At 62.5% G+C, this 20,285-nt stretch overlaps 10 protein-coding genes across 10 annotated transcripts; 3 read left to right on the top strand and 7 right to left on the bottom strand.

Moving 5' to 3' along the window:
* Positions 1–63: 63 nt before the first annotated feature.
* Positions 64–1,230, top strand: RHTO_06720 (methyltransferase type 11; the record flags this gene model as incomplete). Its single annotated transcript, XM_016420379.1, has 5 exons — positions 64–130; positions 201–562; positions 625–639; positions 693–991; positions 1,068–1,230. 5 exons carry the CDS (start codon positions 64–66, stop codon positions 1,228–1,230), a joined length of 906 nt encoding a protein of 301 aa, XP_016274780.1.
* Positions 1,231–1,310: 80 nt separating this feature from the next.
* On the bottom strand, positions 1,311–4,145 carry RHTO_06719 (TPR repeat containing protein; the record flags this gene model as incomplete). Its single annotated transcript, XM_016420378.1, has 1 exon — positions 1,311–4,145. The coding sequence occupies one exon, from the start codon at positions 4,143–4,145 to the stop codon at positions 1,311–1,313; it is 2,835 nt and encodes a 944-aa protein (XP_016274779.1).
* Positions 4,146–4,409: 264 nt separating this feature from the next.
* RHTO_06718 (1-acylglycerol-3-phosphate acyltransferase) lies at positions 4,410–5,636 on the bottom strand (the record flags this gene model as incomplete). The annotated part of the gene is made up of 4 exons (XM_016420377.1): positions 4,410–4,654; positions 4,719–4,911; positions 4,975–5,150; positions 5,210–5,636. The coding sequence occupies 4 exons, from the start codon at positions 5,634–5,636 to the stop codon at positions 4,410–4,412; spliced, it is 1,041 nt and encodes a 346-aa protein (XP_016274778.1).
* A 788-nt stretch (positions 5,637–6,424) lies between these two features.
* On the bottom strand, positions 6,425–7,999 carry RHTO_06717 (homoisocitrate dehydrogenase; the record flags this gene model as incomplete). The annotated part of the gene is made up of 7 exons (XM_016420376.1): positions 6,425–6,660; positions 6,724–6,797; positions 6,873–6,938; positions 7,021–7,163; positions 7,275–7,439; positions 7,504–7,824; positions 7,913–7,999. 7 exons carry the CDS (start codon positions 7,997–7,999, stop codon positions 6,425–6,427), a joined length of 1,092 nt encoding a protein of 363 aa, XP_016274777.1.
* A 349-nt stretch (positions 8,000–8,348) lies between these two features.
* Positions 8,349–9,804, bottom strand: RHTO_06716 (mitochondrion protein; the record flags this gene model as incomplete). Its single annotated transcript, XM_016420375.1, has 5 exons — positions 8,349–8,593; positions 8,654–8,729; positions 8,789–8,854; positions 8,939–9,109; positions 9,169–9,804. 5 exons carry the CDS (start codon positions 9,802–9,804, stop codon positions 8,349–8,351), a joined length of 1,194 nt encoding a protein of 397 aa, XP_016274776.1.
* A 761-nt stretch (positions 9,805–10,565) lies between these two features.
* Positions 10,566–11,933, bottom strand: RHTO_06715 (nicotinamide mononucleotide adenylyltransferase; the record flags this gene model as incomplete). Its single annotated transcript, XM_016420374.1, has 5 exons — positions 10,566–10,842; positions 10,907–11,028; positions 11,088–11,222; positions 11,279–11,748; positions 11,885–11,933. 5 exons carry the CDS (start codon positions 11,931–11,933, stop codon positions 10,566–10,568), a joined length of 1,053 nt encoding a protein of 350 aa, XP_016274775.1.
* A 399-nt stretch (positions 11,934–12,332) lies between these two features.
* On the top strand, positions 12,333–13,651 carry RHTO_06714 (uncharacterized protein; the record flags this gene model as incomplete). Its single annotated transcript, XM_016420373.1, has 5 exons — positions 12,333–12,861; positions 12,924–12,959; positions 13,022–13,122; positions 13,210–13,240; positions 13,299–13,651. The coding sequence occupies 5 exons, from the start codon at positions 12,333–12,335 to the stop codon at positions 13,649–13,651; spliced, it is 1,050 nt and encodes a 349-aa protein (XP_016274774.1).
* A 314-nt stretch (positions 13,652–13,965) lies between these two features.
* On the bottom strand, positions 13,966–16,350 carry RHTO_06713 (Legume-like lectin; the record flags this gene model as incomplete). Its single annotated transcript, XM_016420372.1, has 12 exons — positions 13,966–14,172; positions 14,253–14,427; positions 14,508–14,663; positions 14,724–14,752; positions 14,818–14,901; positions 14,965–14,991; positions 15,057–15,164; positions 15,218–15,274; positions 15,330–15,764; positions 15,836–16,018; positions 16,084–16,126; positions 16,181–16,350. The coding sequence occupies 12 exons, from the start codon at positions 16,348–16,350 to the stop codon at positions 13,966–13,968; spliced, it is 1,674 nt and encodes a 557-aa protein (XP_016274773.1).
* Positions 16,351–16,721: 371 nt separating this feature from the next.
* On the top strand, positions 16,722–17,897 carry RHTO_06712 (uncharacterized protein; the record flags this gene model as incomplete). Its single annotated transcript, XM_016420371.1, has 6 exons — positions 16,722–16,789; positions 16,845–16,932; positions 16,989–17,158; positions 17,220–17,296; positions 17,360–17,384; positions 17,444–17,897. 6 exons carry the CDS (start codon positions 16,722–16,724, stop codon positions 17,895–17,897), a joined length of 882 nt encoding a protein of 293 aa, XP_016274772.1.
* Positions 17,898–18,088: 191 nt separating this feature from the next.
* On the bottom strand, positions 18,089–19,067 carry RHTO_06711 (uncharacterized protein; the record flags this gene model as incomplete). The annotated part of the gene is made up of 2 exons (XM_016420370.1): positions 18,089–18,624; positions 18,680–19,067. 2 exons carry the CDS (start codon positions 19,065–19,067, stop codon positions 18,089–18,091), a joined length of 924 nt encoding a protein of 307 aa, XP_016274771.1.
* Between the last annotated feature and the right edge of the window lie 1,218 nt (positions 19,068–20,285).

Here is a 20,285-nt window from a genome sequence, read left to right as displayed (position 1 = left end):
CTCCCTGCTCGTACACAGCTCTCGCGAGGCATAGCGACGACGTACAGACTAGCACAGAGAAGTATGTCATCTACCGCAGCGAGCGAACCGGCCCACACGACCTTTGCCAAGGAGAACTTCTCCAAATCCGGTCCGTCTCCCTCCCCTCATCCTCTCCACCACGCTCAACTCTAGCTAACGCTATACGTTCGGCCACACAGGCGCCTCAGGTCTCTACGACCGCGCCCGCCCTTCCTACCCACCCGCCGCAATTTCAGACATCCTCTCGACCCTGCCGACTCCCTCTTCGCCGTCGGACCGCGCAACCATCGTCGAACTAGGCGCCGGAACAGGACTCTTCACTCGCGCCTTGCTCTCGCACCCTGACACCCCGGCGAAAGTGAAGAAGGTTGTGTGTGTCGAGCCGAGTGAGGGGATGAGAGAGGGCTTCGAGAAGGCGACGCTTGGCGGGGCGTTTGAGTGGGCTGGGAAGGGCGAGAAGGTGGACGAGGGAGGAGTGGAGGTCGAGTGTGTGGACGGGACGTTTGAGGATGTGCCGGTTGAGAGCGGAGCGGCGGATATGGTGCGTCGCGCTCTTCGGGGACTGTCCTTCCGCTGAGACTGACGTTGTTTTGCGCTTGGCAGGTCGTCTGCGCGCAGGTTCGCTCAGTCTCACTGCTCTCGCAGCTCTTCGCTGACCTCTCGCACTGCAGGCCTTCCACTGGACCGGCTCGAACCCGCTCCCCGCCGTGCGCTCCATCGCACGCATCCTCCGCCCCTCCGCCCCCTGGTGCTTGATCTGGAACCTCGAAGACCGCTCCGTCCCCTGGATCGCTCAACTGCGCGACGCGTACGAGCAATTCGAAGCGGGGAGTCCTCAATATCGTCTGGGCCTCTGGAAATCGATGTGGGACGAGCCTTCGTACTGGGAGATGTTTGGCGAGATGACCAAGAGGGAGTACAAGTGGATGAAGGAGGTCACGGAGCAGGGGGCCATCGATAGGGTGTTCAGGTGAGTCGGGCGCGCGCTTTTCGCTTTCGTTGGTCGTCCTCGGCGGCTGACGACCGCTGTCTCGCGTGTCTCACAGCAAGAGCTACATCACCGCCTTGTCGGACGACGAGCGCGCCAAGTTTGAGACGAAGCTGCGCGAGATCCTGAAGCGCGGCGAGGGCAAGAAGTGGGTCGACGAGAAGGCCGGCACCTTCGAGTACGACTACACGACCGATCTCTTCATCGCGCGGAGGAAGTAGACACCGGACTAGACGCAATAGAGCCCTGAGAATGTCGCAACAAGTCTAGCATTGCGTTCTAGTGTGAGATCCCGCCGAGTCTACCGCAACTCCTGCTGCAGCTCCTTCAATCGCGCATACTCTGGCTCATCCTCGAACGACTCCCTCGTCCGTCCCAAGAACGTCCGCACGAGCGACCGCGCCTGGAACTTCCAGTCCTTGGCGACGACCGCGCCATCCTTGCCGTCCTTCGGCCCGAGGTTCTCCAGCATCGACACGACCGTCTCGACCTGCTCGACCGCCTCGCGGAACGCCGTCCGGTCGTGCGCGACATTCGGGTTGTTGACCACTGCTGCGCGGTAGGCCTTCAAGTGTGCATCGAGCGCGCCGGCGTAGTCTTGCGCCCAGAGGAGCAGCCGTGCGTGTGCGAGGAATACTCGAGGCGAGTTTGAGACGTGCGGGAGGATCGTGTGCGTCAAGAGGTGCTCGACGGGTCGGTACAGTCCCTTGCCCTCGTTCGGATTGACGGCACGCTCGCCCGCGTCGATGGTCGCCTCAGAGTCGGCGCGGGTGACGGCGTCGACGAGCTTCTCCAACACCTCGAGGTCGACAGCCGCTTCGCCGTCCTTCTCGATCCGCATGACCACCATCCGGTCGAGCGCGCGGCACGCCTCGCTCAGCTCGCCAACATCCATCGCCACGACCATGTAGTTGTACCACAGGCGCCACGAGTCGTACGAGTACTTGATCGCTTGGCGCAGGCACTGGAACGCCGTGCGTTTCCGCGAGAACGGCAGCTTGACGACCGCCTCACGCTCTCCGTCATCCCGCTGGTCCTCCTCCTCGTCGAGTCCCGCATCGTCCTGCTCCTCGTCCGCCTCGCCGTCCGCCCGCTTGTCACCTTCAATCTCGCCCCGCCGCAAGTGGCAGCTCGCGAGGTTCGACCAGCTCTCGGCGTCTTCGCCATCGAGCCCGACACATCGCGAGAAGGCCTCCTGCGCGCCCTTCCAGTCCTCGAGGCGCATCTCGCAGCACCCGAGCATGAACCACGTGCGCGGGAAGAGCGGGTTGATGGCGAGTGCGAGCCGCAACGACTCGCGCGCCTTGTCGTACTCGTTGCGCGAGAAGTAGACGGCGCCGAGCGACCGCTGTGCGCGGCTCGACGAGTGACCCGAAACCTCCCACGCCTTCTCGTAGTGCTCGGGCTTGCGCTCGAGCTCGCCCAGCGTGCACCAAAGCTTGGCCTCGCGCTTCTCGCCGCCCTTGAACCTGCGCGCCCCATCGCCCTTGCGGTCGTTCATCACGACGTCCGACTCGGCCTTGCGTCCCTCGAGCAACTCGCGAATGATGTCGACTCCGCGGTCCGGCCGCTCAAGCGTCATCCAGCACCGCGCGACTTCCTCCCACATCTCGAGGCGGGTAAAGATCTCGAGTGCGGACTTGACGATCCCGAGCGACATGTATCGTACGGCGAGCTCGCGCTCCATCTCCCATGCAGGGGGGAGCGCAAGGGCATGGAACTGCGCGAGCCGGTCCCGCGCCGAAGCCATGTCTTCGGCTTTGACGGCCGACGAGATGGCCGACACCTCGGTCGGCGAGCCGTCCTTGAGCTGGTCGACGAGCGCCTGCATCTGGAGGACTCCGCGCTCGACGGTGCGCGACCGGCCTGCTTCGGCTCGGCAGCGGAGGAGGAGCGCCATCGAGTGGACGGACCAGTTTTGCGGGTCGCCGAGGACGCGGTCGACAAAGGCGGAGATTTGCGAGGTCGAGAGGACGTCGGAGGAGAGGTGCATAAGGGAGGTTGGGGCGGGCAGGGTGGCGAGCGAGAGCGAGAGGAGGACGGATTGCGAGAAGGGAGAGATGGACGGCTGGTCGGACGGGTCGAGGGCGGCCAAGTCGGACGAGGTGGCGGGTGCTGCGTCGGTGTAGGACGTCCGCTCGAGCAAAGTGTCGTCGTTCAGCGCAAGCATCTCGGGGATCCTGGCCGCCGTCGCATCCACCTCCTTGTCCTCCTTCTTCTTCGATGCGGACGTTGCATCCCTCGCAAGGACGACCAACTGCGTCTTCTCGTCAATCTGCCACTTGGTCCGCTTGCCCATCCTGCCCGTCAACTCCCACTCCAATCCCGCATCCTTCGCCGCCTCTTTCGCAAACACCGTCGCCTCCTTCTGCGCCGTCGAGTGCGGGCTAGACCGGCTCAGTAAGCTAGCGAGGAGCGAGAGGGTGAGAGTGAGGCTGGCGCGGGCCGGGGAATGGGCGGGAAGAGTGTGTCGGAGGGCGTGGGCGTCGGATTGGATGAACGAGGGGAGAGGGACGGGTTCGTCGAGGATCCGGAGCCACATGATCCCGGCTCGCAGCCGCCAGATCTTGACGCTCTCGAGCGTCCATGCGGGTCCGTGGGGTTTCGCGGCGGAAGACGAGGCGGATGAGAGCGAGAAAGGCGAAGGGACGAGTCCGAAGAGTTGCAGGGCGAGGTAGGCGAACGTCGTCTTCTTCGACAAGTGGTAGACCGGTTCGCCGCCCAGCGCAAGCTCGTCGATCGCTCGGTCGTTCAGCTCGGCGTCTGTCGCGCCTGTCGCCGCGACCTCGTCGGGAGAGAACAGCTCGAGAGGGGAGAGGGCGAGCGAGGGTCCCGTCCAATTGACCTGGGCGTACGCATGGAGCGCCGCCACAGCAGCTGCCAGCACGTCCACCTGTTCCTCCGCTGCCCATCCTTCCGCCGGATACCGCACGCCGACACTGAGCTTGTGAGAGGAAGGGTCGCGTTCGAGGTGGAAGAGGCGGCGTGCGAGCGGGGAGGTGAGTGCGTCTGTTGGCTCAGCTGTACATGCGCTTCGTACGACTGCCGAACTGCCCTCTGGCGCGGGTGCGAGGGCGAGGAGGGCGTCCTCAACGGGCGTGAGGAGATGAGGATTGGGAGAAGCGGCGGCGGCCATTGCGGGGGTTTCTGCGTGCATGGCCGTGGTCAGTAGACGTCTGTGAAGCTGTCCTGATAGCGCTTGCCTCGTCTGGCGCGAGTCGCTCACGACAAAGCTGACCAAGCCAACTTCGCACTCGCCGACATTCTCTTCACGACCGACGACGGCCTCGAAACGGGTTCAAACAGGGCTCGAATACGCGGCACAAACGACTACCGACAACGCACGAAACGATCACGACTCTAAAAGCTCCGACGACCCGCCGCCGTTCCAACCGCCCACTTATTCGGACGGCGCCTCAATCCTCGCACTCGCCGTCTCGCCGCTCGTACTCTCCCGTCCCGCGAGGAGTGCCTCTCGCTCGCCCTGCCCTTGGCCTTGGCCGTGACCGGCGAGCCGCAACTGCTCCTGCCGCTTGCGACCGAGGTCTTCGATCGCCTCGAGCATCCGGTCGCGCGTGAGCTCTGTCAGGTGCGCGATGTCGGCCGACGACGAGGTGTAGCCCTCGGTCGAGATGGGTTCGAGAACTGCGCCGGAGAAGCTCATCAGCTCGCACGTCCAGCGAGAGAGCCCAAGAGGAAGGGAACGCACCCCGGACGACAATCTCTCCGTCGTTGAACCTCCTCGCCTTGGCATGATACACATGCGCATAGTTCTCGCACACGATTGGCACGACGGGCAAGCCTGCCTGGACGGCGAGGTGGAACGCGCCCTTTTTGAACGGGAGGAGCGAGGGGGTCGGGGAGGCCGAGCGGGTGCCCTCGGCAAAGATCCAGAGCGAGAGCTGGGTGCGCGCAAATAACAAGCGTCAGCGAGAGCGAGTTGAAGAATGGGTTCCCGCGCGCACGCTGTTCTTCTTCATCTTTGCGGCGACCTTGGCAAACACCTTGACTGCGTCCTCGCGCTTGGCGCGGTTGACAAACACCGCCTTGGAGAGCGTCATCCACTGGCCGAGGATTGGCGTCCACTGCAACTCGCGCTTGGCCATGACTGACGTGCCCTTGGGGAAGACGGCGCCGAGGTCTGCGCACGATCGACGGGTCAGCACCGCAAGTTGGGGAAGGAGAGTGCCGCACACGCACAGAGGATGTCAACCATGGTCTGGTGGTTCCCGACAAGCACCGCCGGGTTCGCCTTGTCCAAATTCTCCCTCCCCTCGACGCGGAACTTGACTCCCACGAGGGGCGCAACAGTATTGACAAAGCTCCTCGCGACGAGCCACTGGTTGTCCTTTCCCTTGCCCACGAGACTCATCGGGAGAGCCATGATCGCGCCAAACATGGCGTTTGCCGCGAGTCCGACGAGGAAAGTCGTCAGGCGGAGGTAATACCTTATCGGTGCGACGAAGCGGGACAGCATGATTGTTGGTAGGACCGAGGCGAGCGCGTAGGTGAGTGTTGGGCGGGAGAGGAGGAATGTGCGTAGCGAGGGAGAGACACTGAGCATGGCGAGGAGGGGGAACGTCCAGAATGCGATGACGGGGAGCCACCGGGACAAGGGCGAGGGCATCCGCAGGTGGGTGGAGACCTCGGGGGCGGCGAGGGGTGCGCTCTTGTGGACAAGTCGGCTCGGGTGCGAAAGAGTCGGGGTGGGTGGGTTCAGGGAGGAGAACGGGGTTTGTCGCGGCTGACGGGCGGGGTCGGACAAGGCGTGGCGTCAAGAGAAGTGGTCTCTGCTGGCCTTCGTGCGGTTGTACTGCTCGAAAGACGCTACGTCGGGCTTCTCTGTCTGATCACGTTTCACCGGTGATTTCGCGTGCGAGTGCCGAGGCGGGTCTGCGCGTGCGAGCGGGTGTTAACAATCGTCTATAGTCTCACAAGCAGCACTGCAGCAGAGTCGCACAGCCCGGCGAGCGTTGCCGAGCGAGCAAATCGACGGTGGGGATTTCTGGGTGATGAGGTCGAAGAAGAAGAAAGGGAACGCACGGGGAAACAGGCGCTAGTCGATAAACCCAAGAGAGAGCACGCAGCAGCCAGTCAAGCTCGTCCAGACCGCTCGAGCGGGGAGAAAGTCGGCGACGGCGACGAGGAAGAGTGAGAAGAGCGAGCGAGGACGAGATGCCCGGTGTCGAGCTGGACGGGCGCTTCCAAAGGGCGATGGACTGCCTCGAGAATGGGCTCACAAGCAGAGTGTGCAAACAGCGAAACGAAGGAAGCAGAGCGGAGCGAGAAAGGATAAGTTCGCGTCGAAGAACAAGGACAACGCCGCCTCTGCTCGACCTCGCCGTGCCAGAATGCTGCAAGACCTGCAATACAAGGCCCATTTTCCCTTCACACTGCCGCACCACCGCCACCCACTTACAGCTGCTTGCGAACCACCTCGGTGACCTCCTCCGTGCTCAACTTGCCTCCCAAGTCAGGCGTGACCTTGCCCTGCCTGATCGACTCGTCGACTGCGTCGTAGATCTTGGCTGCGGGCTCGACGTAGCCCATGAATTCCAGCATGAGCGCGGCGGAACGGATCGAGGCGAGCGGGTTGGCGATGGACGGGACGCGGTCGGCGATGTCGGGCGCCGAGCCGTGGACGGGCTCGCCTGCGAGTCCACGTACACAGTTAGCAAGTCGATTTGCCTGCGAGCGGGCTCTCGCGAACGCACCCATGATGAACGAGTCGCCGACGTTGACAGAGGGCACGAGACCGAGCGAGCCGACGAGAGCAGCGGCGCCGTCACTGTGCGCACATACCGAGTCAATCGAGCGCTTGAGGGAGAGAGAGACAGAGAGACTGGAGGAGGAAGCCACGCACGAGACGATGTCGCCGTAAAGGTTCGGGCAGACGAGCGTCGAGAGCTTCTCCGGCTCGCGGAAGAGGCTGCAATGCGTAAGCAACTCCACCATACGTCAGTCGCAGTCAGGAAGAGGTAACAGAATAGCCGGAGAATGTAGCAACGCACCGGTAGACGAGCGAATCGACGATTTGCTCGTTGACCTCAACGGTCGGGTACTCCTTGGCGACGGCGCGGACCGACTCGCGGAAGAGGCCGTCGGTGACAGAGAGGACATTCGACTTGTGCACGATGGTAACGGTGGGAGCACCCTGTGAAATGAGAGCGGTCAGTCAGTCGATTGACGCCACGTTTGAGCGCTAAGCTAGACCCGCAAGACCGGGCATGGCTTGATACGCCAGAAGCTAGACGACAGGGCTCACAGTCCAACCGTACGACCCCCCGCGCTGCTTCTTGACCTCCGCCGCCGCGAGCGCAATCTCGAACGCCATCCGTCCGATCCTCGTCGACGCCCGCTCCGAGATCTGACGGGTCGCGCGGGCAACGCGGCCTGTGGCAGTGTCCTCGATCGTTTCTTGCTTGACGTACTGCGCGCAAGTGCGAGGTGAGTGAGCGAGAGATGAAGGTGCGAGGGGGATAGGGAGAACGCACAAGGCATTCAGTGTTCTCGCGGACGATGGTCATGTCGACCACGCGCGGGTCGTGTCCCTCGACGCTCTTGACCGGCCGGACATTGGCATACAAGTCCATCTCCTTCCTGAGCGCGACAATCGGGCTCGAGTACCCCGCGACCTTGTGCGAGGGCGACGAGACGGCGCCAAACATGGCTGCCGTGCATTCGGACTTGAGAGCGTCGACGGTCTCGCGGGGAAGAGCGGTGCCCGTCTTCTGGAAGTGCTCGAAGCCGGCTTGGAGAGGGACGAACGAGGGCTTGGGGATGCCCGGGACCGCCTCGAGGACGCGCTGGGCGGCCTGCGCAACTCAGCCACGATGACAAAGTCAGCTCGTTGTCCTAGTTGGCCCATCAAGCGAGTGATGCCAGCTCGAGAGAGGGACTCGCCTGGAGGACAACCGGACCAACGCCGTCTCCGCCGATGACACCGATGCGGAGGGTCTTTGCCGACTCGCGGAGTGCTTGCATGGCCATGACGGACGAGTCTGGAGGGCGTGCAGGTCAGCGCGGGGTGTGAGGGCGTCGAGAGATAGCCAGCGACAGGATCAAGTCGGAGGGGAGATGGCGGCGGAGTAGGCGGGTCGGGCGCGGTGCGGGTGGTCGTCGTAGCTTCGAGTGCTTCGTACGAGCCCAGCGAGACTCACTCTGAGCGTTCAGGCGAGCGACGACAGCAGCGAACAAGTCAAAAGCGAAAGTTGACCGCGGCAACACTCGCAATCCGGACGTTATCTCCGCGTACAAGTCGATATAAGCGCGTTGCAACAGCTAGAGGACGACGATGCGAAGGAGAGAAATCTAGGAGAGCGAACCACGCGCCGTGCGATCACGCCTCGTCTTCGTCGCCGCCGACTCGTTTGCCCTCTGTCGGCCCGACGAGTCCCCAGAACGACCAACCCCGCTGCGAGTCCCCCGCAGCGGCGTCCGTTTGCAGCGCCTCGTCCTCCTCGCCGACAGGAACCTTGACGCCCAGTTCCTCGATCGAAGGCGGAGGTGGAGGTCGCTTCTTCTCCCACGACCAGGCGGCGACGGTGTACACGACAAAGACAGCGATAGCGACGATGGCGCGGCCTGCGGGGCGTCACTCGTTTAGCTACGACTCGGTTGTGAGTTGCGGAGGGAAAAACGCACGAGTGCTGATCCACCGCGTCGACTCGGCTTCTGTCCGCACCTCGCCGAGGATCACCGTGAATTTGCTGTTCAGGTCCTGCGACGAGGAGTCCGCGTGAGTGTGGGTCTGTGAGGCGTAGATGAACGCTGGCGCACCATGACCCTCTTGTCGAGCGCCTGCAACTCCTGGCTACTCTCCTCCTTCCGGTTGTTCATGTCGAGCTACCCGTGGCAAAAGGACCTTGAGTATCAGCCCAGTCCCGTCTCTGCGGAAAGAAGCCAAACAGAACTGTCCCTCGCACGCACCTGAATGTCGCTCGACAACCTCCTCATGTCCTCCTTCAACTTCTGGTCCAACCCGTCCGTCTCGCGCTGCAAGTTGGCCGTCAAGCTGCGCAGCGTGATCCCGTCGTTCCGGCTCTTGATTTGCGAGCCGGCTTTCAGTTCGGCCAGGGCCGCGGTGAAGAGGTAGGATTCCTGCGCGCTTCGTCGTCAGCTAACACTCTGGGAGTGAAGCGAGAAGAGCGACGACGCACGTTCTCCAAGTCCTGCTTGTTCAAGATCTCCCGCTGCGCCCGCTGTTCCTCCCTCCCCAACAACCCCTTCGTCAACTTCATCAACTCGGTCGCCACTCCTCTCTTCAGCCCCGCGCCCTCGAGGCGCTTCACGAATTGTTGAGAGGAGAAGGGGAGGCGAGTGAGGGGGAGTTGGTGCGACGTCAAGGGAGGCAGACCGGGCATTGGTGGGGGGAGGATCAGTTCGCCTTCTGATGCGGCCGGAGGCGAAGGCGGTGGAGGCGGCGGTTGTGGTTGCGCAGAGGAGGAAGACGTCGAAGGCGCAGCATTGGACGCGTGTGATGCCGTATCAGGCGCAGGAGTCGCCGTCGCAGGAGTCGGAGGATCGACAGGCTGTTCCGAGGCCGCAGGCAACACAGTCGTTTCCTCCCCCTCTTCCGCAGGTATAGTCCCATCCTTCTCGTTCTCCATCAGGAACTGTAATCGGTCCCGCGGGCGCATCTTGCGCGTCGAGCCGTGTTTCCCCTCCCGCGGGCATGGAGAAGTTGCGAATGAGCGTGGTTGGGCGAGGGCGAGAGCGTGAGAGGGACGGCGTGTGCGCGGTCGTGGGAGTGCGTTTGATGGGAGAGTGCGCGAGAAGACGAGCCGGGTTGACATGGTTGAAGGCGTGAGGGGACTGTGAGAGCGAGGGAGTGCGTGTCAGCGACAGGGTATAGCCGAGGCTTCGGCGACGTAGTTGGTACAGTCCATTGAGCGAGTCAAGCATGCTCCAGCCCGCCTCAAAGGGCTACATCCGTCCATCCACCTCTCATCGCTCCTCATCATCCCCCACTGACCCTCGTGGACCCTCCTCGTCTGAGCTCTGCCCGATAAGGCCAGACTACCCTTCTAGCATCGAAAGACCCATCAAGCTCCGCCGCAGCGTCCCACATGCAAGAGGCGTCCTAGTCGAGCGACCCGAGTTGATCGACTCCCAAGACGCACCTCTGTTCACCACTCCTCGCCGTGCGGCCAGTCCTTCGAGCGTTGGCGTCGAGTACAGAGCAGTACCTAGCCGAGTAACGAAGCGCGAAGCATACAAGCGAGAAGCGAAGCGAGTGGTCAAAGTCAGGGAAGCGTTCCTCCTCGCGGGCTGACAACGGAACTGTGCAACGAAAGGAGTGGCCTGTTGCATCTTTTTGGAAAGCGTGTAGAGATCACAAATGCTACAACGCGCGCGCGACACGCGGACGGAACTGCACAAAAACGACGACTGAGGGAAACTTCTGCTGCGGGTGGGAAAGAAACGAGGACGGCGAGCCCGGAAAGACGAATCAGGTGGTTGGGTGGGGATGCGAGGCGGGATGGAGGGGGAACAGGGGGGTGATAAAACAACGCGGGTCTCTGCGGAAAGCGAAACAATCTCGAGGGCGAGGCGCTCATGAGGCGGACGTCGAAGCAACCATCTCGACGTCCCCTTGCCCCTCCTGCTGCTGCGCGTGCTCAGGGCTCCCACTCGCCCCCTCCCTTCTCTGCCTCTCCACCCTCCGCTCCTTCTCCCGCTCCTTCTCCGCCTCGTCGCCCTCATCGTCCTCAAACACGACCGCACTGTCGTCCGCTGGTGCGCCAGACTCGCGGAGGGTAGGCACGAGCGAGGGAGAAGCGGTGGGCGCGACTTGCGCGAGGGAAGATCGTCGGCGGTCGGCGGTGCGGTACCTGCGCTCGTCTCCTCGTCAGCTCGAGGTCTCGCGCCACTTTGGAATCAGGAGCCGGGACTCACAGCCCGTGTCGGTTGATGTACCGGATCACGACGCTCGGGATCAGGTACTTGACGCTCATGCCCTTGCGGATGAACAGGCGGACTTTGGTCGACGAGACGTCGTTCCGGACTGTTTGCTCGACCTGCACTCCCAACCTCGTCAACTGGGTGTCTGTAACGTGAAGATAGTGGGCACACGCACCATGTGGATGTTGTGCCGGTACAGCGCGAGCGGCGAACGCGAGTGGACGGACGACGACGAGAAGATCGACTGGTCGAGCTCCGACTCGGATCGCTCGATGATGTAGCAGCCGTAGATGCCGAGGATGTGGTGCAACTGCGCGACGAAGCGGGTCAGTCGGATCTCGCGAGGGAAAGCGCGGGTGCACGCACATCCTTCTCGGCCCAGACGCCCGGCTCCGACATGGTCAAGATCAAGTCGCTCCCCGCCAGCAACATGATCCTGACCCTCCTCTTCTCGACACGCGTCTCGCCCGTCCGTGCGTCCCTGACGACGACGTCCGCTCCTCCCCGGACCGTATTCAACTCGTGGTCAAAGTGGTCCAGCACCTGCGCCGTGGGCAGGTACCGCGGCTGCCTGGCCTCCCACGGATCGACCATCAACCAATCGCTCGTGTCGCTCACGGCCTGGTCGCACATGGCGACGCGGTGTTTGGCCGACGCGAGACCGAGCTTGTTGTACTTGTCGTTGACGGGAGAGAGGTACCCGCCGACGACGTGGAACGAGGTGTTGAAGTGCGCATCGTCGCGGGCCATCTCGAACAGTCGCAGGTGGAGAAAGGTCACCGGCGAGTAGGACCCGCAGGCGACGAGGACCAAGGGAGTCTTGTCGGCGTTGGCGCCTGCTCGGATCAAAGTCTCGGTTAGTATACCGGGTCGGCGAGGGAGTCTATCGTCTGCATCAGGTCGCACTGGCGTGCGATGCTGGCGTGACCGAGCGAGCGAGCGCAGCGGAAGGGGACGGGAGGTGGGACTCGCCTTCGAGCCGCGCGAGGCGGTGCGTCGGGAACGTGTACGGTCCGTCCATCGTTTGTTGGTGTTTCTGCGCTGCTCACGGCGCTCGAACGGGCGTGTCGTGGTGGTGAGGGCGGGATTGATGAGAGATAGCGATGGGAAGTCCGGGAGGGAACGCGGCGCTGGGCGGGCAGCTGGGCCGGGTCAGGCGGGTGTCAGAGCGTTAGACAGCACGCCTAGCGAGTCAACAGCGCAGCAGAGCGGTGAGCGGACGAGAGGGTGTCACGCCATCATCGCTAATCTCGACTGATTACGATTGCGAGTTGTAATGAGTTTGTATTGGAATACAACTGAATACAAATGGCAAGTTGTATTCGTTTGCATTACAACGGGCGCACGTGTTGTAATCGCCTCGCTGCGCCTCGCTCGTTCACTTTACTCTCGCTGGGCTGTGTCCACGCCGACGACGACGATGGTGACGGTGCTGCAGACCCACGGCGAACGCTCGCCACCCGCGAAGAAGCCGCCGCGCGACGCTGCCTCGCTCCGCCTCCCTCCCGAACTCGTCTCGACCATCCTCACCCTCACAGACGACTGGGAGCTCTGCCGCACGCTTGCAGTGCGCCCGACACCCGTCTCACGCCTACCCACACCCGCGCCATGGCAAGAATTCGCCACCCCGCTCGACCGCGCCATCCTCCGCTCGTCCGCCTCCCTCACGCCCGTCAAGTACGCCCTCGCGCAGGGACACACCAAGTTCACGCAGTGGGGCGCACGCGTCATGATCCGGTTCAGCCTCGTCCACGTCCTCGACTTTCTCTTCCAAGCCGACGAGCGACAGTTCCGCGAAGAGTGCACCGACTTGTTGCCCGTCGTTGCGAGCGCGTGGGGCAGGCTTGCGGTCCTCGAGTGGGCCAAAGACAGCGCATTCGGACTGCGACCCAGCCCGCAGACAACCGCCGACGCCATCGACGAGGCGAGCCGGCACGGCCAGGTCGAGAGTGAGTCCCCTCGTCTCGCAACCATTCCTGCTTCTTGTGCTGACTTTGCTACTTGCACACAGTGCTTGACTTTTGGCTCAACTCGGGTCTTCCACTCCGTGCGTTCCCTTCTCTCGATGCCCATCCTTTAGCGGCTGACGTCTTTGCCTCTCGCGTGCAGACTACTCCGACGCCGCCCTCCTCTCCGCGACTTTCAAGCGCCAGGTCCGCACGCTCGAGTGGTGGAAGAACAGTGGGCTGCCGTTGAAGATTGGGAATGTGGTGCGTTCCGCGTCCCGAGCGAAGTGCGAGGGTTTTCGTCGTGGGACGGGAAGCTGACTCGCTCCTTCTTTGGTTCGACATGCACAGCTCGACTTTGCGTCGATGGAGGGCTCGACCGGTACGTTCGCATGTCCTCGCTGCCGCTCGCGCGAATCTGACGCCCGCTCGTTCGGCAGTTTGCCTCGACTGGTGGGCCAACTCGGGTCTCCCCTGCCGCTACTCCAAAGCGGCCCTCTACACGCTCTCCAAAACCGGCAACATCCCCCTCCTAACCTGGTGGCTCCGCTCGCGCTTCCCCCTCTCGTTCGACAAAGAAGTCCTCACCATCGCCACCCGGTTCGGACAAACTCGCGTCTTGCAGTGGTGGTTGGAGTCGGGCGTCGAGATCGAGTATAGGTTCTTTGATATCGAGGAGGCGATTGAGGATTGTGTTGGCGATAGGGAGGCCGTCACGAGGTGGTGGGAAGAACGAGGGTACAACGCCAGGATGGGCGCGAATCAGTGGATGCGCATGCGCAAGCTCGAGTAGCGCGCGCAGTGGGCGGTGTACATAGGTCTCTTCCCCCTCTCTCCTTCTGTCGTAGATTCGCCTCACTCCTGTCGTCTTTGTCCTACTTGTCCTCGTTCTTCGTCGGATCTCTCTTGTCGTTCGCCACCCCGACTTTATCCCATCGCATCTCCTCGCATTCTCGTTTCTCCCCGTATGTCGTAGCCCTAGCAACCCTTTCGTCGTCGTTCTCCTCTGCGTCGCAGCGAGTCCCTCCTCGAGAGCGCAAACGAGAAAACAATGCGAGCAAGTTGCGACTCCTGACATCTCCTTCTACTCCCCTCTCCACCGCCGCGCTAAATCAACTTCCTCGCCTGCGCCCACGGGTCATCCGTCGCCCTTCTCCTCCCTACCGCTCCGACCAACAATCCTCCGAGTACAGCTCCGACCCCGCCGTAGATCCAGGATGAGTAGGGGGTCGAGGAGGAGAGCGAGGAGAGGAGCGTCGAGGAGAGGTCCGACAGGCGCGTCGAGAGCGAGGAGAGCGTGGCCGAGTGTTGGGCCTGCGTGTCGGTCCCGTTCTGCTATCAGTCTTCCGGTCCACAAGCGAGCGCGAGAGACCGCAAGAAGACAAGCGACGCACCTTGCCCTCATCGACCCTGCGCGCGACGCCCTGAACCTCCACCAAGATCCGGTCGCTCAACTGCTTGACGTGCGTCAGCGCGTCCCGCTGGTCGAACGACTCGTGGTCCCGCGCTTGGCCCATCGCGACGAGGTCTCGAAGGTGGGATTCGAGGGCGGAGAGGCGGGCGTCGGGGCTGTGATTCACGAACTTCTCATGAGCTTCCGCACTTGATACCCTCGGGGAAAGCTGAAGCGAGAAAGGAAGCGAACGCACATTTCCGACCCAGCTCCAGCACCCGCACCCGTCGTAGGAGGTGGCCCACGCCCTACGCCCGCACCGCCATGTCGCGCCAGCTCGCTGACGAGGTTAGAGACACTCTCGACTTTACGAGCGAGGTCGTCGATCGCCTCGACCATTTTGGCTTGCGAGCTGTACGTATAGACGTCAGCTCGTCGAGTCAAGCGGAGGGGAAGCAGGCGCGGGACGAACAGGAACATCTCGTGCGTGAGCGTCGAGACCTGCGCACCCGCAGGGATTCGTCAGTTTGCGCCCCTCCCACGAAGCACAGGACCGTCGCACTCACCGCATCATCCGACGTCCCCTCGAGCGGCAGAGGCGTCGAGTCTTCAGGCGGCTCTTCCGTCTCGACGTGGTGATTCGGGTCGTACTGCGCGCAAAGGGCGGGGTCAGCTCTTTCCGCTATCGATGGCGAGCTGGGGGGGTGACGCACGTCTTGCAAGATCTCGAAGACGTCCATCTGCGCACGCGAAACCCGATTAGCCTCGACAAGATGGAAAGGAAAGGACGAAAAATGGAACGCACCGCGTAGACATCGACGACGTCCGGCTCGGTATTCCCGCTCGCCAAGCCCGAGATACCGACGTACGAGTTGGCGGGGAGGTTGATGCCCTCGAGGTTGAAGCAGTTGTGCTGCGAGCGAGACGTGAGTTGCGCTCTTATAGCGAGAGGTGAGACGGACGCACCTCGTAGTGACGGCCTGCTTTCGCGAGGGTCGTGTGCGGGCCCAAGTCGAGGTCGACCTGCGTGAACGAGCGTGAGCGAGCGAGCGATGGAAGAAGGAGAGAGTGAGCGCACCCGCAGAGTGTGGTTGAAATGCGCAATCCTCGCCCACAGCAGCCCCTGCGCGTTCCTGAACGCCGCCTCGCACTCTCCCACCGCCTTTCCAAGGTACGCAGCCTCCTCTTCGCCCTGCGGCGCCTTGCCGTCCGCATCAAGCCACTTCTGCGTGCCGTCGTCAATGATCCCGCTCACGACTCCCGTCGTTCCGACTCCCCAGCTCGGCTCGTCCCCTCCCGCATGGACGTAGTTGCGCTGGTCGGATCGTCGCCAGACGGGCGCGTTGGGCGAGGCGTCAAAGACGATTCCGAGGCCGTCGAACGAGACGCGCGAGCCGAAGAGGGAGAGCTCGTGGTCGTGCGGATCACGCGGGGTTTCGGGAACGACGGGAGGCGGCGGAGCGACCTTCGTTTTGGGATCGGACGAGATGACGGCGGGTCCAGGCAGGCCGGACTGTGCGCAAGTGTCGAGGATGTGGTTAGTTCCCTCGAGTCTGGCTCCTCGCGACTCGCTCTTCGGCGCACCTTGGTGTACCAGAACGCGAGTCCTCGTCCACCCTTGTGCAACCGCTTGACCTTGCCGTCCTCTCCCGTCTCCGTCAGTCCAGTCGTCGGCGGGCCATGAACCCGGAACGCAACCTCGACGATCCACTCTTTCGATGTGAGCGGTTTGCGGGAGAACACTGCGCCGTGTGCGAGCGGGACAGACTGCGTGCAAACGAGCTGGTGAGTGCGAGTCAAGATAGGTGTTGAGCGAAGAGAGCGAGACGGACGGGGACGAGGCGAAGAAAGTCGTGGACGCCCGGCAGGACGGAGCTGTGCGAGAGAGTGTCAGTGGTCGTCTTCCTCGCGGTCCCTTGTGCGACCTACGCGTGCCCCGAGACGTCGAACCCTGTGCCAACCTTGCCGTCCGCGGTGAGTCCTCGCCACGAGTGCTCCGCCTCGTAGTGCAGGTTCTCGGGCGGCGTCCATGGTTCAGATGACGCTGCTCGTACGACTGTGGCTGCCAGCAGGGCGACAGAGGCGGGGAGAACGAGCATCGCAGCGGTGTCGAAGCGAGAAGAGGTGACGGTGGAGACTTACGCTCTTCCACTGCGCTCGCTTGCTTCGGGTCGCTTGCTGTGGTCTTTTACAGGCTGTCTGATGCTATGACTTCTCGCCTGTGCTTGTTCCGCCTGCCCGCATCGCCTGACGCCGCCGCCAACTCGCCTTCGACGTGGAGCGGTTCGATGAGGCTGGAGACGGCGACAGCGCGGTTGGGAGACTTGCGGCGGGTTCGGGTGGCATGAGGAAACGCTGCAAAATGTCGTGCTGCTCGCTCGTCGTCCAAGTCCTGCGCCGGAGGGTCCGCGGAGTTCGTCCCTCGTCCTCTTGCGGCCTTTCTTGCTCTTTTCCCTCGTCTGCCTGCAACATGGGCTGGTTCCTGCGAAGTCGCCTCGTCACTCACCTGAGCGTCCTCGTCGGGTTTCTCTTCGCGACGTGTGTCCGGTCGCCCCTCGTCTCCCGCCAAGCTGACGTCGGTCCCGCCGCGCAGACTGTCGACTTTCTACTACGCGTGGAGCATCTCGCGGTCATGGCCCTCGCCCACCAACTTTACCAAGGTCATCCGCGTCTTTGCGATGGTGCATTTGCCGTGTGCCCTCCCCTGGAGACCTCGCTCATTCGCTCCCGCGCACAGATCTTCCACGCCCTCTTCGCCGCACAATCAGTCCTCACCTGGCACTCGCTCTTCGTCGCCTCGCGCTCAATCTCCTCGGGCTTGTGGATCACCTTCGGCATCGCCTCGATCGTGTTTGATTCGTGGTGGTTCACGTTGATGGCGTCGAGGCACGGCTTTGGTGGACTGTGGTGCGTGGGGAGTCTCGCTGGGTTGGCCGCGCTCGAAAATGACCGGTCGTTCGGGGCGCAGCGGAGACGACGGCGGTTCTTGCTCGAGGAAAGGCATCTCAATCGCTTTCTGCGTTTTCCTCGGCTTCTACGCCCTCTGTGCGTGCACTGTCACGCTTCTCTCGCGTCCTCGACGATATGCTGACCGCCCAACTCGCACAGTCCGCCTCATCATCATGCTTTTCGTGTCCGTCTCCCTAGTCCCTCCTCCCCACATCCCTCGCTGACCTCCTCGCCGCCTCACAGCTTCCACTTCAACGTCCACTACAACGAAACCGCCGGCCTTCCCGCCCCTGCGCCTGTCCAGCAACCGATGATGGCCGCCTATCCGTACGCTCAGCCGGCGGTGGCCAAGTTGCAGTCGCTGGCGAAGCGGTGGATGCCTGCTCGGTCTGGAGGCGGTGGAGGGTGGAGTGGGAGGTGGAGCGGGCGAAACGCGCGAGCAGGAGGAGCAGGAGGCACGGGAAACATCCCGCTCATTTCGGTCTCGCATCACGACGACTCGCTCCCTGCGCACTCCGACACGCTACCAGCCGAACAAGGCGTTCTATTCGATGCCGACGAGGGCCAGGGACGGAGGCGCAGCTCGAGTTTGTCGGAGAGTTCGGGGGACGACGGGCTGGAGGAGTCGGATGGCGAGGAGCAGCAGCGGTATGAGGAGAGGAGGAAGGAGAGGAAGGGAAGGTATCAGCAGGTGTGACGGGCAGTCGGAGCGAGCAGGATCTGAGCGAGTGCCAGGATCCGTAGAATTGCAAGTGTCGAGTTCTCCTTTCCGTATCGGTTCTCTCGCTCCCCGAGGTTCGGTCGCCTCTCCCGCGCATGACCTGCGAGTGCGCAAGTATCCGATGCTTTGCAACCACTTGACAAGCCTTCGCCTTCGCCTTTCCAGCTTCATGCGCCCACACGGAGCGCCCATTCCTCCAGATCGAAAGCCTCGAGAGGTCCGAGGTCCCCGCAGATGCTCGTGTCTGCCGTCACATCGGTTGCGATGCACTGCTCGTGCAGACGAGGCAATTGGAGGTCCGAGGAAGGGCAGATGCCCAACGTGAAGGTCCTCAGATTCGAGCACTCGCGCAAGTCCGCCTGCTGAAAGTAGAATTCGGCGCTGAAGCGAATCGACGTGTCGATAATCGCGAGATGCGTCAGTTTTGGAGGAAGACGCGGAAAGTGGTTGCTGCGGAGGTAAGTCGGAGCCTTGAAGCCTAAGATGCGCAAGTCGGACGAGGGCGTGTCAAGGATAGACTCGACGCGGAGACCTGTCCGAGTGTTGGTGAAAAGGAGGACTTGCAGGGCTGGGAAGTGTTCGAGCTCCCAGCCTTCGAGCGTGTGGTGGTCGATGCACAGGTAGCGCAACGAGGGACCGACGGAGTGGAAGGGCGGGACAGGGGAGGGAGCAGAGCGGGTGCGTTCAAAGTACCATCCAAGCTCTGTGTCACCTTCATATAAGCGTAACCTCGAATGGAAAAAGGCGAGAGTCCGCACCTCGGCACGTGTTCCGCTGCAACTTCTCCCTCGACCTCCAGAAGCCCAGCTCCACCAGAATCGGACTCGATCCTAGCGCCAGTATCGTTGAGGTGTAGAATCGCATGTCCTCGTACAGTCCAGTCGAGATGTCGAGGCGTTCGATGCCCGCACGGAAGTCGGCCGACCGGATCACCTCCGAAGCGCTGCAGGTTCCGCCGCCCTCTGCAAAGTCGAGACAGACGTGTCGACGTAACTCACGCTGCGCGAGCCTCGTCCAAGAACGATGGACGAGGGAGAGGCGCTTGAAGGGGCGGGTGTGTTCGCCGAGGCTAGAGAGGGTGCGGGGCGGAGCGGCGAGGCGGAGGATGCGTGCGACGAGCTCGAGTGGAAGTCTCTGGCCAGTCATAGTGTGCCAGCGTGCGGTCTGAGCGGTACGAGCGAGGTGTCGAAGGGAGAGGGTCTCGACGAGGAGGTTGGGTGACAATCACGCTCTCGCTCCCGCTCTGGCTGGCTTTTGAGAGGACTGGGCTCATTAACCGTGCTCTACTCGCTATATACGCTCCCCTCGCGCCATCCTGAGCCGGGTTCCCCTCTCCTCGGCTTCATCAGTACTCGCTCGACTCGAAGGACTTTACTCGGCGAACACGCTTGCGGGACCGCCGCAAACGTCGCTGCAGGATTGGAGAAGTGCTGAGGGCGGAGTAGGGGCGCAGACGTCTTGCCCTGGACTCTTACGGTCGTGCATTGTCGCTCTTGCCTTCATCTCGGTCGCCCAGCTCTCCGACACGAACGCTGGCCAGATCTCGTGGTCGCTCGTTGAAGGAGTAGACACACTTGCACTAGCGGCTGGCGGGGGCGGCAATGAGAAGGCGGCGGACTCGCGCGAGGGCCAGTCTTCGGGCGTGATGGAGCGTTTGCCGGATCTTTCGAGCCTGGTGCGTGTCATTATACTAAGGGAAGGGTCGGTACTTAGGGTTAGTAGTTTGAAACGGGGCTTTTGGCGGAAAACAGGCCAAGAACGAGGTGGAAAAGGGTCGTCGAGACAGCCGGAAGGAGCCAGACCAGCACGTAAACGAGGCGTATTCAGGTGATACCGACGTCTGAGGAGGGAGGTTTGGGATGGTAAGGGTGCGGTTGTCAGCCCATAACTGAGAGAGAGAGAGAGGAAGTCCGGTAGAGGAGGAAAGGCAGTTCGAGGATTGACCGAAGACGCCGTGTCTCCGATGTTCTTGACCGTCTCTCGTGGGTTCTCGCTGAACACGGCATGATTTGCAAGTTCGCAGCTGAAGCAACCGATGGGAGATCAAGCTTGAAGAGCTCACGACGAGAGAGAGAGAAGCGGCGTTTCACGAAGAGTACATTTAGTTTTGGGTAGGTGTACAAAGTTCGGCAAGCATCAGGCGGGGAAGACGAGGTGGTGAAAGGTGTTGTGGTGATGGAAGATAGAGACGATGTCCTCCCACCGACCCCTGACCCAGTGACGGGTGAGTTCGTCGATCTTGGCCTCGGCGTCCGTCTTCGAAAGCGGGACCCAGTCGGCGATCTCTCCGAAGGTGCGCTTCGGCGCGACACCCTTGCAGCTTCGGTTGAAGTTTTTTGGTTAGGGTTAGGGTTAGGGTTAGGG

This window comes from Rhodotorula toruloides, assembly GCF_000320785.1.
Source record: "Rhodotorula toruloides NP11 unplaced genomic scaffold Scaffold5, whole genome shotgun sequence".
Taxonomy (NCBI): Eukaryota; Fungi; Basidiomycota; class Microbotryomycetes; order Sporidiobolales; family Sporidiobolaceae; genus Rhodotorula; species Rhodotorula toruloides.
This window is presented reverse-complemented; position numbering and strand designations above follow the sequence as displayed.